This window comes from Hyperolius riggenbachi, chromosome 8 (assembly GCF_040937935.1).
Source record: "Hyperolius riggenbachi isolate aHypRig1 chromosome 8, aHypRig1.pri, whole genome shotgun sequence".
Taxonomy (NCBI): domain Eukaryota; kingdom Metazoa; phylum Chordata; class Amphibia; order Anura; family Hyperoliidae; genus Hyperolius; species Hyperolius riggenbachi.
The window spans coordinates 52,392,190-52,408,979 of NC_090653.1; the positions used below are offsets into that span (position 1 = coordinate 52,392,190).

Below are 16,790 nucleotides of genomic sequence, written 5' to 3' on the forward strand. Positions count from 1 at the left end.
ACACGGAGACCTCAAAATATACGGAGGGGCTGGAAGAAGACCCAAGTAAGTAAAGGTCAAAGGCTTTTTTCACCAGCTTCAGTTGTATCAAGGGTACATGAAGTGGTCACAAAAATGCAACAAACCTTTTTACTTACCTGGAGCTTCTTCCAAACCCTAGAAGTGTGTGCGGTCTTTCACCGACGTTCTGTTTTTTCTCCAGGGTCCCACTTTTGGAAGGCCGCCGATCCAGGCCTGGATTGTGGGCTTCTGCGCATACACACACCTGCCGCAACTGTCACCGGGAGCATTAGTAGTAGTAGTACTGAGCAAGTGCAGAACGCTCTTGGCGACAGGAGTGTGATCGCGGCAGGCAGCCTGTGACCTAATCTTGGATCGGTGTCCTACCAAAAGGGAAAGTGGGTCCTGGGGGCTAAACGAAACATCAGCGAAGGACCACACAGACTTCTAGGAGCCCCAGGTAAGTAGAGCTTTTTTGTTTTCCTTTATCCAAAATAAATGCCAGACGTACCTACAGTCCCAGCATGCTCTGCTGCCTATCTTATCAGCTGTACCTACAGTTCCAACATGCCCTGCTTCCTATCCTAATTTGCTGTACCTTGATGTCAGAGGCATTCTCCAGCATGGCTTGACGTGATGACAGTTCTGCTTGTGAGACGGAGAAATCATTCTCTGCCGCAGTTGCCTTCTTCATTGTTGCCACCTGTTTCTCATAATCCATCTATGGGGGGCAAAGCAGAGGGATGTTAAAAGGACTTGATCAATAAACACAAATGTATTTATTTTTTTAACTGGGTCGGGAATAGCTTGATCATTGTGTAACATTGGGTGGAAAGCTAGATGTGTATGGCCAACTTTACTGGAGCTGCTGGTTTTCCGGTGTACTTCTCTCTCTGAATGTGTCCAGGTAAGATGGCAGGCTCCCAGGTATGGCTGAAGAGTGAAAAGAGTGGATTGAGACCAGAGTGCCCTGCTAAAGCCTCATACACACACACACACACACACTAGATGAAACTTACCAAAAGCAGCCAATAACTGCCCCCGCCGAGACTCTAGTGACATAACTAGGAGGGGATCAGTCACAAAGCAGCAAGAAAGGCAAAGCTTGTTTCCCAACTCCTTATTGCCAATACAGTTATTCTGCCTCCCTTTGTCCAATAATTATGTAATCTGTTCAAAATAGCGGAAAATACACAATTCCTCCCATATTACACTCCTGGAAGTAGTCATTAGGTATGCATGACCTCCGGAGCTCACAAGAGCTATCCGTGGGATCAGGGAGGGGGATTTGCAGAAGACATGCATTCTGTTGCTTACAATTAGTGTATCTGTCGTCAAGGACATTCCTCCTTTGTTTGGCAAAGCAGAACCTTAACTATTTCTCTGTATGCAAATGGAAAAACTCCATCAAATCAATGTGCTGGACTCCATGGGAAATGGAAAGGAAGCATGTAAAGGGTTTTCAGCCCTTTTTTAAAAAGGAAATAGGACTGTTCCTATACGTTATAATTTTGCTGCAAAACTATTGGAGTGGTGGGGAAGGTCAAGACTGCTGCTACAGTCTTGTTGCCAGATATTACATGATGCCTTCAGGAGCCTTGTGGAGTTTATGCCTCAATAGGTCAGATGTGCGCTGGCGGCAAAAGAAGGACCCACACATCCACTATTAGGAAGACGTTATTCGTGTTTGGGCAGATCAGTGCATATGCAGAGTGTGACTGGAGGCAAATCTTGCTCACCTGCTTCTTCATCTTCTTTTTCTCCTTCTTGCTCAGGTTGGCAAAAGGATCCTCAGCTGGAGTTTTCTCTTCACCTTCATCGCCAGACTGACAAACAGTTTGAAAGAAGTTCTTATTGACTTGTTTATAATCCACCCCCAACAAATTAACATAACCAGCTACCCAGTAAGGCAAAGAGCAATACGCAAACAGAACTCTAGCCTTCCATTTGAAGTGCCCCATATTTGCCATGCTTTGGTACTCACCCCTTGTGGAGATCCAAAACTTCCATCATCATCATCCTCATCATCATCCAGGGCACCAAAGCGATTCTAAGAAAACAAGAATGATGATCTAACAAGAGGGTTCTGAGAATGGGCAAGCTGGCTGAATCCATACATACATGCGATGCCTAAACTGACTGCTTTGGCTGAACAATCAGAATTGGTCACTTTGTCACCTTATGGACCAGAGTAATTTAGAAATTCTAGATATGTCCCTATTTAACCAGCAATAACCAGAACCGCTAGTTATGACTAAGGATGAGCTTCGGAAGTAAGAGTTCTGAATGAAACAGAACCTTTACACATACAGGCCACAGAAGAGAAAGTTAACTCACTAATGTTGTCACCTCTGGGTGCCACGCTCAACATCACTCCAATACTTCCTCCTTTCTGGGCTTTGATGGAGAAAGTATCGGCGTGGTGGAACATGATGTGGAGTGCAGGTGTCAGAGCCAGCGACAAGGGAGAGTAAAGCCTGGTATACATATCTAATTTTGTGTAGGGTCAGCATATTTTGAATGTTATGAACAGATTGTGTAGGTAAGCCATAATACTACAGCAAGATCCCCAGTATCCGGCACTGGTGGGGTTTGCCTGATGCCAGATATATATGTGCTTGCTGGTCGCTTGAGCAACTGGCCAAAAAAGCACAAACTTCACCCCATCGGCAGCATAGAATACTTACCGGGCCTCTGGGTGGAGTCTTCCACGCATCCTGTAGCTCCTAGCAGCTTTCCGGTGTCCTCCGTATACAGCTCCTGGCGTGTCACCTGAACCTCAGCGTTAAGCCATGCGAACACACAGAGCGGCCGTACATGGAGGAAGCTGGAAAAACGCTAGGAGCTACAGGATGGGTGGAAGACGCCGCCTGGAGACTCAGTAAATATTTTATGCCCTGCAACTCCCCCCAAAGCACTGTCCCCATTATCACCCTCAGACATGCCGGTTAGTTGAGACTTCTGGTTGCCGGAGTTCCGGATAATGGGGACTTTGCTGTACATGGAAGTGGTAAAGTTCGCCAATTAAAATTGGATGTGGTTATGCATCCTCAAGCACCCCCTGCCAAGTCCTGCATGCTCTGGTTCTTTTGAAACTCAAATTTGGAAGCTAATCCCTACTTACGACACCGAAGCTAGATAGGATTCAGACAAAACCTTGAGCGGTAATTTTGTTCCCAAAAATTATTTTTTAATACATTTATAAAAACAAAACAAAAAAAAACAAAAAAAAAATCTATTGTACCAGAGATCTCACAAAGATTTTTTTTTTCTCACCCAGGGCTTCCTCCAGCCCCATAAGCACGGATGCGTCCCTCGCCATCCTCCGTTTAGCGGCAGTCAGCCTGGTATCTGGCTCAGTGACCTCAGTCGGGGTTTTCTGCGCATGCGCGGGAGGTCTGCGCATGCGCAGAAGATCTCGAGTGACGCGACAGCCAGTTCCCGGGCTGATTGCCGCTAAACGGCAGACCGCGGGAGGACGGCGAGGGACGCATCTGTGCTTATGGGGCTGGAGTAAGCCCTGGGTGAGGAAAAAAAAAAAAAAAAAAAAAATCTTTGTGAGCGGAGATCTCTGGTTCTCTTTAAACTAATAGCTTGTAAATAAAATCCACTGACCATATTCTTATCTGGTTTTCTACAACACCTAAAATGATGCTACTGGCACAATGTATAGTGACTATATTTTATTTTAATTTTTTTTTTTTAAGTAAAAAGTATCATTTTTACTTTTTCGTTCTATCAATAAAAAAAAAAAAAAAAAAAGTTATACAGTACAAATAAAAAAGCAGAAGATAGATATATATAGGGGTAGTTCATTTTCACAATTTTCACTGTAATTACCCTACGTTTAGGTCCTATTGCATCTCTATTATGCTGGTCTTTTTACATGGACTAAGCTGAGCTTTCCCATGTCTGTAACTCAGTATAATGCTCCCTGTTACAGTCTTCTCATTATAGTGTATCCTCCTTTGAGCTCTCTATACAGTCAATGTCATTATTAGTGCTCTCCATTAGAAAAGTCTCTGAAAAAAGTCCCCTCCCCCCCCCAATCCAGAAGCAATGCAGATGATTTATGCATTGACCTTTCCACTCTAGCAAAACATTTGGCATTGTCTGGTGCGCACAGTAAGCTTTCTGCAGCCGTTTCTGCCTGGTTCTGGTCCAATGACTGCCTAATGTGCTTTTCAAGCAGAGCTCGCTACACATTGCTGTAGGAATCATACACATTGATGGTACAGGCAATGAAAGGTGGGATTACCTGTGCTGGTTTTGGCTTTTTGTTGTTCCTTTTAGATTTTTTATCCTCCTCTTCCGTCTTGGGAGGTGGTTTCTGCAAGCAACACAACAATGAAAATTCTTATTAGGACTGTATGCAATGGATATATATATAGTGTAATCACCCTGCAGGAAAAAGCACAGACTCATAACTATCTCCCTTCAGTCTGCGTCACCCTGCAGGAGGAGAAACACTCATAGATCCCTTCTGTCTATGTCACCCTGCAGCAGGAGGGGCAGGCTCATAGCTCCCTTCTGTCTGTGTCATCCTGCAGAAGGAAGGACAGACTCATAGCTCCCTTCTGTCTGTGTCACCCTGCAGGAGGAGGGGCAGGCTCATAGCACCCTTCTGTTTGTGTCACCCTGCAGGAGGAGGAGAGAGGACAGACTCATAGCTCCCTTCTGTTTGTGTCACCCTGCAGGAGGAGGAGAGAGGACAGACTCATAGCTCCCTTCTGTTTGTGTCACCCTGCAGGAGGAGGAGAGAGGACAAACTCATAGCTCTCTTCTGTCTGTGTCACCCTGCAGGAGGAGGGGCAGGCTCATAGCTCCCGTCTGTCTGTGTCACCCTGCAGGAGGAGGGGCAGGCTCATAGCTCCCGTCTGTCTGTGTCAACCTGCAGGAGGAGGGACAGGCTCATAGCTCCCTTCTCCCAGTATCAACCTGGAAGAAGAGGCGGAAACTCATGCTACCCCTCTCCCTGAAGGTGGAAGGACAATAGATCTATTGTGCATAGGTAACATAAAATACACTGAAGTACCCCTGAAAGTCACATGGAGGAAACCAGTCAGGGGATTTGGTAGCAAGTGAGCCGGGGAACCGAGCAGCCAGCGGGGACCAGTGCTGAGCAGACATGTCACCTGGAGTGATCGGTGGTCTCCTGCTGTCCTCACAACCTGAACTCTATTGTGTGCCTGTGACAGACATACATGGAAATTGTGCGGGTTTTAAATTCTCATTTTTACTGCTGAATAAATTACTGGAACAATATCACGCTATTGTGAGCTCGCTTAGCTTTCACGTGCTGAGATGTCCTGCGGCTGATGGAGTGATATTGCAATGGAGCCCTTATCAGAGCAGATTGGCAGGGATTTCAATGCAAGCGCATATGATCGCTTTATAATATCACTGGAGGTGGTGAGTGCAGTTTGACAAGAGGCATAGTGAAGGAGGTTTATTTAAAGTGACAAGACTGCAAGCGCCGATTAGACGGAACTTTCGCATAAATCACATGAACACTTGGCAAGGGATGAACATACTCACTTTGCCTTTTGGTTTCTCTTTTGGCACCTCCTCTTCACTCACTTCATCTTCACTTGGAGGCTACAAGAAGAGAAAAATAAATCAGTAGGAAGAAAAAGAAAAACAAAACAAAAAACACTATGTAAAGCTGGAAGGTGGTAGCAACAAACATACTTTTGGTTTGGGTTTTTCATTCTTCTTTCCTTTCTTGTTCTGTTTCTTCTCCTCTTCTTCCTGGGGCAGAATATGAGATGGGCGCAATGGTAAGCCATGTGTACACATATCAACTGTTTATATCAGTGTTGCCCTACAGGAGGAGGGGCAAGCTTACTGCTGCTCTCTCCTTGTACCACCCTACAGAAGACTCTCGATCACCTCTTCCCTACAGGAGGGAGATCGGTAGATCTAATAGATCTATTGTGTCTAGATTAGGGGTATCAAACAAATACAAAGTGGGCTGAAATTGAACACTAGGACCAAGTCCCCTTCTGTCTGTGTCACCCTGCAGGAGGAGGAGGAAGGACAGACTCATAGCTCCCTTCTGTCTGTGTCACCCTGCAGGAGGAGGGACAGGCTCATAGCATCCTTCTGTGTCACCCTGCAGGAGGAAAAAGGACAGACTCATAGCTCCCTTCTGTGTCACCCTGCAGCAGGAGGGACAGGGCTCATAGCTCCCTGCTGTTTGTGTCACCCTACAGGAGGAGGGGCAGGCTCATAGCACCCTTCTGTCTGCGTCACCCTGCAGGAGGAAGAACAGACTCATAGCTCCCTTCTGTCTGTGTCACCCTGCAGGAGGAAGGACAGACTCATAGCTCCCTTCTGTCTGTGTCACCCTGCAGCAGGGGGGACAGGCTCATAGCTCCCTTCTGTCTGTCACTCTGCAGCAGGGGGGACAGGCTCATAGCTCCCTTCTGTCTGTGTCACCCTGCAGGAGGAGGGACAGGCTCATAGCATCCTTCTGTCACCCTGCAGGAGGAGGAACAGGCTCATAGCTCCCTTCTGCCTGTGTCACCCTGCAGGAGGAAGGACAGGCTCATAGCTCCCTTCTGTCTGTGTCACCCAGCAGGAGGAAGGACAGGCTCATAGCTCCCTTCTATCTGTGTCACCCAGGAGGAGGAGGGACAGGCTGATAGCTCCCTTCTGTCTGTGTCACCCAGCAGGAGGAGGGACAGGCTCATAGCTCCCTTCTGTCTGTGTCACCCAGCAGGAGGAAGGACAGGCTCATAGCTCCCTTCTATCTGTGTCACCCAGGAGGAGGAGGGACAGGCTGATAGCAACCTTCTGTCTGTGTCACCCTGCAGGACGAGGGACAGGCTCATAGCTCCTTTCTGTCTGTGTCACCCTGCTGGAGGAGGGACAGGCTCATAGTTCCCGTCTGTCTGTGTCACCCTGCAGGAGAAAAGGACAGACTCATAGCTCCCTTCTCCCAGTATCAACCTGGAAAAGGAGGCGGAAACTCATGCTACCCCTCTCCCTGAAGGTGGAAGGACAATAGATCTATTGTGCATAGATGACATAAAACACACTGAAGTACCCCTGAAAGTCAAATGGAGGAAACCAGTCAGGGGATTTGGTAGCAAGCGAGTCGGGGAACCGAGCAGCCAGCGGGGACCAGTGCCGAGCAGACATGTCACCTGGAGTGATCGGTGGTCTCCTGCTGTCCTCACAACCTGAACTCTATTGTGTGCCTGTGACAGACATACATGGAAATTGTGCGCGTTTTAAATTCTCATTTTTACTGCTGAATAAATTACTGGAACAATATCACGCTATTGTGAGTTCCCTTAGCTGTTACATGCTGAGATGTCCTGCGGCTGACGGAGTGATATTGCAATGGAGCCCTTATCAGAGCAGATTGGCAGGGATTTCAATGCAAGCGCATAGGATCGCTTTATAATATCACTGGAGTTGGTGAGTGCGGTTTGACAAGAGACATAGTGGATGCGGTTTATTTAAAGTGACAAGACTGCAAGCGCCGATTATACTTTGAACTTTCACATAAATCACATGAACACTTGGCAAGGGATGAACATACTCACTTTGCCTTTTGGTTTCTCTTTTGGCACCTCCTCTTCACTCACTTCATCTTCACTTGGAGGCTACAAGAAGAGAAAAAAATCAGTAGGAAGAAAGAGAAAAAACAAAACACTATGTAAAGCTGGAAGGTGGTAGAAACATACATACTTTTGGTTTGGGTTTTTCATTCTTCTTTCCTTTCTTGTTCTGTTTCTTCTCCTCTTCTTCCTGGGGCAGAATAGGATATGGGCGCAATGGTAAGCCAGGTATACGCATATGAACGGTTTATATCAGTGCTGCCCTACAGGAGGAAGGGCAGGCCGACGCTAGCGGCAATACATTACCTGCTCCAGCCGGCGCAACTCCCCCTCTGTCCCCGCGGCTTCTCCGCACTGGGTTCCGGACCGGCTGCTGCTTCATTAAACTTCCTGTCCCGGCAGGAATTTTAAACAGAGCGCCCTCTACTGTTTAAACGTACCCGGCAGGAAGTTCAATGAAGCAGCAGCCAGTCCAGAACCCAGTGCGGAGAAGCCGCGGGGACAGAGGGAGTTGCGCCGGCCGAAGCAGGTAATGTATGCGGGAGGGCGGGGCCAGCGGCAGCACCACCACCACAGATTGTGATCGGTTTCATGCTGAAATCGATTCACAATCTGTTTGCAGTAAAGGCAGCCATACGATCCCTCTCTGATCAGATTCGATCAGAGAGGGATCTATCTGTTGGTCGAATCTAAAGGCAAATCGACCAGTGTATGGCTACCTTTACTGCTGCCCTCTCCTTGTACCACCCTACAGAAGACTCCCAAGCTCACCTCATCCCTACAGGAGGGAGATTGGTAGATCTAATAGATCTATTGTGTCTAGATTAGGGGTATCAAACAAATACAAAGTGGGCTGGAATTGATCACTAGGACCAAGTCCCCTTCTGTCTGTGTCACCCAGCAGGAAGAAGGACAGACTCATAGCTCCCTTCTGTCTGTGTCACCCTGCAGGAGGAGGAACAGGCTCATAGCTTCCTTCTGTCTGTGTCACCCGGCAGGAGGAGGGACAGGCTCATAGCTCCCTTCTGTCTGGGTCACCCAGCAGGAGGAGGAGGAACATGCTCATAGCTCCCTTCTGTCTGTGTCACCCAGCAGGAGGAGGGACAGACTCATAGCTCCCTTCTGTCTGTGTCACCCTGCAGGAGGAGGAACAGGCTCATAGCTTCCTTCTGTCTGTGTCACCCGGCAGGAGGAGGGACAGGCTCATAGCTCCCTTCTGTCTGGGTCACCCTGCAGAAGGAGGGACAGGCTCATAGCATCCTTCTGTTTGTGTCACCCTGCAGGAGGAGGGACAGGCTCATACCTCCCTTCTGTCTGTGTCACCCTGCAGGAGGAGGGACAGACTCATAGCTCCCTTCTGTGTCACCCTGCAGGAGGAGGGACAGGCTCATAGCTACCTTCTGTCTGTGTCACCCAGCAGGAGGAAGGACAGACTCATAGCTCCCTTCTGTCTGTGTCACCCTGCAGGAGGAGGAACAGGCTCATAGCTCCCTTCTGTTTGTGTCACCCTGCAGGAGGAGGGACAGGCTCATACCTCCCTTCTGTCTGTGTCACCCAGCAGGAGGAAGGACAGACTCATAGCTCCCTTCTGTCTGTCACCCTGCAGGAGGAGGGACAGGCTCATAGCTCCCTTCTATCTGTGTCACCCAGGAGGAGGAGGGACAGGCTGATAGCAACCTTCTGTCTGTGTCACCCTGCAGGACGAGGGACAGGCTCATAGCTCCTTTCTGTCTGTGTCACCCTGCAGGACGAGGGACAGGCTCATAGCTCCTTTCTGTCTGTGTCACCCTGCTGGAGGAGAGACAGGCTCATAGTTCCCGTCTGTCTGTGTCACCCTGCAGGATAAAAGGACAGACTCATAGCTACCTTCTCCTAGTATCAACCTGGAAGAGGAGCCGGAAACTCATGCTACCCCTCTCCCTGAAGGTGGAAGGACAATAGATCTATTGTGCATAGGTAACATAAAATACACTGAAGTACCCCTGAAAGTCACATGGAGGAAACCAGTCAGGGGATTTGGTAGCAAGTGAGCCGGGGAACCGAGCAGCCAGCGGGGACCAGTGCCGAGCAGAAATGTCACGTGGAGTGATCGGTGGTCTCCTGCTGTCCTCACAACCTGAACTCTATTGTGTGCCTGTGACAGACATACATGGAAATTGTGCGAATTTTAAATTCTCATTTTTACTGCTGAATAAATTACTGGAACAATATCACGCTATTGTGAGTTCCCTTAGCTGTTACATGCTGAGATGTCCTGCGGCTGACGGAGTGATATTGCAATGGAGCCCTTATCAGAGCAGATTGGCAGGGATTTCAATACAAGCGCATAGGATCGCTTTATAATATCACTGGAGTTGGTGAGTGCAGTTTGACAAGAGACATAGTGGAGGCGGTTTATTTAAAGTGACAAGACTGCAAGCGCCAATTATACTTTGAACTTTCGCATAAATCACATGAATACTTGGCAAGGGATGAACATACTCACTTTGCCTTTTGGTTTCTCTTTTGGCACCTCCTCTTCACTCACTTCATCTTCACTTGGAGGCTACAAGAAGAGAAAAAAAAAATCAGTAGGAAGAAAAAGAAAAAACAAAACACTATGTAAAGCTGGAAGGTGGTAGAAACATACATACTTTTGGTTTGGGTTTTTCATTCTTCTTTCCTCTCTTGTTCTGTTTCTTCTCCTCTTCTTCCTGGGGCAGAATAGGATATGGGCGCAATGGTAAGCCAGGTATACGCATATGAACGGTTTATATCGGTGTTGTCCTACAGGAGGAGGGGCAGGCTTACTGCTGCTCTCTCCTTGTACCACCCTACAGAAGACTCCCAAGCTCACCTCTTCCCTACAGGAGGGAGATCGGTAGATCTAATAGATCTATTGTGTCTAGATTAGGGGTATCAAACAAATACAAAGTGGGCTGAAATTGATCACTAGGACCAAGTCCTGGGCCAACCAATGTCTAGTGGCTTTCTCCCTCCCCTATACAGTTTCCTGGCTACACTCGCACCCTGATGCCAAATGGAAGCAGAGAGATCAGATGCCAAATCCAAACAGTAACCAAAGAAGGATGTACCACGACACCAGATGGTTGAGTAGTAGTGAAAAATCTTTATTCTGACATCATATACAGATAAAAGCTCACGTGGATCAGAAGAAGATGTGGCTGCTTAATTAAAGCTATGATCAAGTAGCCACATCTTGCTCCGAATCGCATGAGCTTTTACCTGTATATTATGATGTCGGAAAAATTTTTTCACTACTGCCCATCTGGTGTAGTCGGACATCCTTCTTCGGTTACGGTTTCCTAGTGTCTAGTGCCCCCCCTCCTCTATACAGTTCCATGGTGTTTAGTGGTCCTCCTTCCCCCATACAGTTTCCTGGTGTCTATAGCACCCCCCCCCCCCTCCCCACACATCTTCTATACCAGTGATGGCTGACCTTGGCACTCCAGCTGTGGTGGAACTACAAGTCCCTTGAGGCATTGCAATACTCTTGAGCTCTAAGCATAACTCGAGGAGGCAGAGGCATGATGGTATTTGTAGTTTTGTCACAGCTGGAGTGCCAAGGTTAGCCATCACTGTTCTATACACTCCCCTGGTGTCTAGTGGTCCAGTCTCTATACATTCCCCTGGTGTCTAGTGGTCCTCCCTCCTCTATACAGTTCCCTGGTGTCTAGTGGCCCCCTCCCCTAGAGAGTTCTCTGGTGTCTAGTGCTTTCTCCCTGCCCATGTGGCTTCCTTGGTGATCTAGGACTTAGCTTTGATGGTGGTCTACAGTGAACCAAACATAATGCAAACTGGGAAAGACTACTTGCAGGCCACCAATGCAAGTGAACAGAGGCACCAGTAGGATAAAACAATGGGATAGAAGTTTTAAAACAAGGACGTGGCAGAGGTGGATATCTAGCCACTCCGAAGGACACGAGTACAACCATGTTCAGGGTATAACACAAACAAGAATTTATTCATCCACTCCACAGTTTCACAACGCGTTTCATGGGCATGACCCCACTTCTTCAGACAATTCAGATAGGAGTATATAGCTGTCGGACAGAGAGCGCTATATATCAGACATAGCCAATATTGTATTTAAGTCAAAACAAGAGTGTTTTCAGAGATTCAGTGCATTTCCGTTCATATCTAGTTACCACCAACAGAAATTATAAGATATACAGTGCATGATGTCAATTATAAAAGCATGCAGCACCTGGCTGTTAGACCCCGGTCAAATAAATTCTTGTTTGTGTTATACCCTGAACACGGTTGTACTAGAGTGTCCTTTGGAGTGGCTAAATATCCACCTCTGCCACATCCATGTTTTAAAACTTTTATCTCATGGTTTTATCCAACTGGCACCTCTGTTCACTTACATCGATTGTCTATCCATCCTGGTGGAAGGGCGGAAAACGATATGTTTCTTCCACATCTACAGAGAGCGACTTCTTAATCCTGAGTGGGGACAGGTTTAATCTCCCCACCTGCCTTTATAGTGGTTGCCTACGTGGTAATCCTGGTTTGTGAGTATAATCTACTTACCCTTCATTATCAGTTCTTTTCAACCCATACATACTACACTATAATCAAGCTCTCAGTGTTTTTTTTTTTTTTGTTTTTTTCTTTTACTTGCAGTCCACATTTGATGGCTCTGAGGGCCAGAGTTTGACATGTTCGGTCTAGAGAATTACATCAACACTTGGCAAGGGATAGACATACTTTGCCTTTTGGTTTCTCTTTTGGCACCTCCTCTTCGCTTACTTCATCTTCACTTGGGGGCTAAAAGAAAAAAATAAATCAGTAATGGATGAAAAAAAAACCAAACAAACCAAACCAACTATGTAAAGCTGGAAGGTGGTAGAAACAAACATACTTTTGGTTTGGGTTTTTCATTCTTCTTTCCTTTCTTATTCTGTTTCTTCTCCTCTTCTTCCTGGGGCAGAAGATGGGAGCAATAATAAGCCATGTGTTCTACCTGTGGACAGTGTGTAGTAAGAAGGACCAGAGGCGCCAAAAGGATAAAAACAATGATTAAAATGCTTAAAATAGCTTGGGAGGAAGTGGTGGGCTTACCTCCTATAAGCAGAACACAACAAGCTGTGTATTCAAAATAAAGGGCATTTATTGGTACACTCCAGGGTTTAGTTGCAACGCGTTTCGCAGGTTCACACCCGCTTCATCAGGCAAAATGTGACAGGAGTACACAACAGCAGTCCGTCCAGATTACACCTGGCGCCTCGTGTAATCTGGACGGACTGCTGTTGTGTACTCCTGTCACATTTTGCCTGATGAAGCGGGTGTGAACCTGCGAAACGCGTTGCAACTAAACCCTGGAGTGTACCAATAAATGCCCTTTATTTTGAATACACAGCTTGTTGTGTTCTGCTTATAGGAGGTAAGCCCACCACTTCCTCCCAAGCTATTTTAAGCATTTTAATCATTGTTTTTATCCTTTTGGCGCCTCTGGTCCTTCTTACTACACATTGAACATCCACCCTTGGTGGAGGGGGATACCCCTTAATTTTTTCTTGAGTCTACAGAGTGCGACTTCTTATTCCTGAGTGGGGACAGGACAATATCCTCACCTGCATTTACAGTGGTTGCCTGGAGGTAACCCTGGTTTGTGAGTATTACTCTACTCATTTAATTATATCAACTGCCTGAACATACTACACTATATTGGGCTCTCGGTTCTTTCTTTTACATACCTGTGGACAGGTTGACCGACAAAGGATATCCACTTTCTCACATAGAGTGTGGGCTTGACTTGTACACAAAATGCCCCATTCTGTCTAGGTGCTCTATCACTTTGTCCCGCCACACTGCAGAGTGCGCAGCAGGAAGTTAGGTCTGGTTCACACTGAGGAGCTTCTGGGAAGCTTTTCAGCACTTTGCTGATCGCCGGCAATCAGCAAAGCGTTGTGTTCCAATGTGATCAGCATTTGCGATTTGCATAAATCGTAGACGTGCATGCAGCATTCTGCCAGCAATCGTATCGCTACATTTCTGGTCACAAAATCGCTGTGTTTTGCACTCCCAATGTGAACCAGGCCTCTGATAGAGAGTGAGGACATGACTGCCATTCCTGCTTTCACAGAAGATTCTCTCTCTCCTGCTGCTCTGAAGCCATCTAGCTTTACTCTGGGTCCATTTTCCATTGCCAAGATGAAACCTCCTATTGAATTAAGGGGGAGGTGTGTCAGGGTGAAGCTGGATGATGGAACAGCAACAGAGGGGCCAAGACAGAATGCCGGGATAAGATAAGATTTCGGTGGGAGGTGGCTGAAGGCGGAGCCCGTCTGAATTGGGAGTGGAAGACAAGGAAGGCCCAAGAGAGACAGTTTTCTTGAGAAATAGAGGGAGGGCCTTTTGCAAAATTTGAGGTCCAGTATGGAAGAGAGGTCAGCTTATACTTGAGGCTGACTTGTTCACATGCATATATAGAGTACAGGTACAAGGACAAAACATTTGTAAAGCACTTTTCTCCTGTAGGACCCAAAGCGCATAAGCGTGTCTCACATCAGTACATAGTGATGTGTATAGGGGAAAAAGTAATGCGATCATAAATGCCAGACTAAACAAATGGGTTTTCAAATTTTGATTTAAACATCTCCAGGGTTGGAGTCGTTATGTAGGGATTTGAACGTTAGCCAATTTTGAAGAGGACTCTCCATTTTATGGGTGGCCAGTGGAGGGAGCTAACCATTGGGGTTATGTGGCAATGGTGGGGTTTGTTTGTTAACAGCATTGTGGCAGCATTTTGTTTTAGCTGCAGGTGGTGTACTGTAGGTCTTTATTTGGAAAACCTGCACAGAGGGCATTGCAGTAATGCAGCTATGATGTGATGATGGCATGAACTAGGGTTGGAAGATAGATCGCTTTGTGCAATGTACTATCACTGGGGCTGCTGGACGCAGTCTACATTACCTTTACTTTTTTGCCTTTATCCTTTTGTGATGCCTGTACTTCCTGCTCCTCTTCTTCCTCTTCCTCATCATCATCATCCAGGGCTGCAAAGATATTTTTGCTCTATACGAGAGACAAAGCATAACTCACTCTATACATGTCAGAAGAGAAGGAGAGCCAGCACAAAGCAGCTGAAGCTAGTGATGAGTGCACATTTCATGGCGTTTTAGTGCTACCAGCTACAGATGATCAAATGAGATGCAGGATTATGTACATTTGTATGCAAATTTAGGCAGCTTGAAAATGGACCAATCAAGTTCCACCAAGGTTTACACTGATTGGTTCATTTTCAAGCTGCATATATTTGCATACAAATTTACATAATCCTGCATGAACTTAAAAATATTTGCATCTTATATTCTAATCTAGAATAAGGATTCTAAAAATAATAAATCTAAGCATGTAATATTTGCATTTGCATTGATCATCCCTACTTACAGCAACAGAATGGCAGTGCTTGATGAGAACTATAAATCAGTTTTCTGTTGTGTGTTGTTTCTGTACAGGAGTCTTCTTGTTGGAGCACTGCCTCCTTTCACCAAGATACACTTTCTTTTTTGTTGTTTTTTTGTTTTTACATAATCCGTTGTGGGGGAATGGGAAGCTGGCCATACACTGGTGGAGATGACCAAAAGACAGGGAATCCTTCCACACACAGATTTTTAAAGAAACCCTGTATGGTAAAAAATTAGGCTTCCCTCAACCTACGCAGCACCCGATTCAGCACTGGCCCCCCACTGGAGAACACCGTAATATTTACATTGCGAGCCTCGCACAGGTGCAGTATCCGCTTCCCGCTCAGGCGAAAATAGCCGAGCCCGATCGAATCCACTCCACTGTGCAGATGTGAGCCATCTGCGCCTGCGCAATAGAGTGGACCTGAAGGGGCTCAGCTATGACCGCCAGAGCCTGAGCAGAACGCAGCTACTGTGCCTGCGCGAGGCGCACACTGTTAGGCGGTCCTAGCAGTTGAAGCTGCAGAGCGCCTGCACGATTAGCCCACAATCCCTTGTCGGCTGACTTTCTGGGGGGCCAGCGCTGGATCGGTGGTGCTAAGGAGGGAAACGTTATTAGTGTCCAAAGGCTTCCCCGTCCTGAGGAAAGTACCCCCTAGGGCCACTTTTTTTCACTACAGGTAGTCTTAATACATTTCAGCATGAAATCTATTAAAAGTCTATTAAAAGCTAACTGCAGCGTTGTGCTTTTCAAGGCAGTACAACGCTATGGGCCGTTCTGCTGCCACTCTTGACTCGTGCTTTCCAGTCTGCTGTGTAGTGCCGAGAAATCATCCTACAAGAACGCATTCCCTTTTCCCACAAAAGCAAACACTGGTTCTCCTCCTGTTTACCAACTAGTACAGAAAAAAGGGCTGTGGGGTCGGAGCAATTTTGGGTGCCTGAAGTCGGAGTCGGGAAAAAAATGCACCGACTCAGACTCCTAATGAATTTAAACTGTAACTAAAATAGAAAATATGATAACATTTTCTATTTCTCAGATAATAGTCATCATAAATAATTTATACATACAGTAATAGCTGTGCTTAGTCCACAAAAATGAAATAAACCAATCAAGATTAGTTACTTGTGCTGCTTCAATAAAGCAGTCCCCGTATTTTTAAAGTCAGATATACACATCCGATTGTGACTGTATATATGATGTGTACACAGGAATCTCTTATAGATACGAAATAACATCTATGCTGTAAGAATAAAGCCTGATTTGTAGCTGTGTCACTAATAGAGATGGTCAATGACATGGAAATAATTCTGCATTGATGCTGGTTTATGCAAATGTACGCACTCTTTGCTCATGAAATCAAATAATTTGATATGTTGTTAAAATTTGGTTTGGTGACTACGAATTAAATGGTACCTGAGAAGGAAGAAGTTTTATACATACCTGGGGCTTCTTCCAGCCCCCTTCAGGCTAATCAGTCCCTCGCTGTCCACCTCCACCACCTGGATCTTCTGCTAAGAGTCCTGGTAATTCAGCCAGTCAGCGCAGTCTGGCCGCATGCTGCTTCCACAGCCAGGAGCATTCTGCACCTGCGCAACAGTGCTGCGCAGATGTAGTACGCTCCCGGCGGCGGCGTGTGTGCATGCGCACTACGCCAGACTGGCTCAAGTACCTGGACTCATAGCAGAAGATCCAGGTGGCGGAGGAGGACAGCGAGGGACTGATTAGCCTGAAGGGAGCTGGAGGAAGCCCCAGGTATGTATAAAACTTTAATTTCATCTGTCTCAGGTTTACTTTGTTACA

General features: G+C 46.6%; 1 protein-coding gene across 1 annotated transcript in view; it reads right to left on the reverse strand.

Moving 5' to 3' along the window:
• Positions 1-16,790, reverse strand: part of ABCF1 (ATP binding cassette subfamily F member 1) — a 413,240-nt gene that overhangs the window by 361,572 nt on the left and 34,878 nt on the right. The window contains exons 7-19 of the mRNA XM_068247805.1: positions 14,493-14,594; positions 12,439-12,498; positions 12,285-12,344; positions 10,205-10,264; positions 10,057-10,116; positions 7,702-7,761; positions 7,557-7,616; positions 5,692-5,751; positions 5,539-5,598; positions 4,259-4,330; positions 1,985-2,050; positions 1,740-1,826; positions 599-721 (exon numbers count right to left, since the gene is read on the reverse strand). Of these exons, the coding sequence (XP_068103906.1) occupies positions 599-721; positions 1,740-1,826; positions 1,985-2,050; positions 4,259-4,330; positions 5,539-5,598; positions 5,692-5,751; positions 7,557-7,616; positions 7,702-7,761; positions 10,057-10,116; positions 10,205-10,264; positions 12,285-12,344; positions 12,439-12,498; positions 14,493-14,594 (930 nt within the window). The remainder of the gene's footprint in view (positions 1-598; positions 722-1,739; positions 1,827-1,984; positions 2,051-4,258; positions 4,331-5,538; positions 5,599-5,691; positions 5,752-7,556; positions 7,617-7,701; positions 7,762-10,056; positions 10,117-10,204; positions 10,265-12,284; positions 12,345-12,438; positions 12,499-14,492; positions 14,595-16,790) is intronic.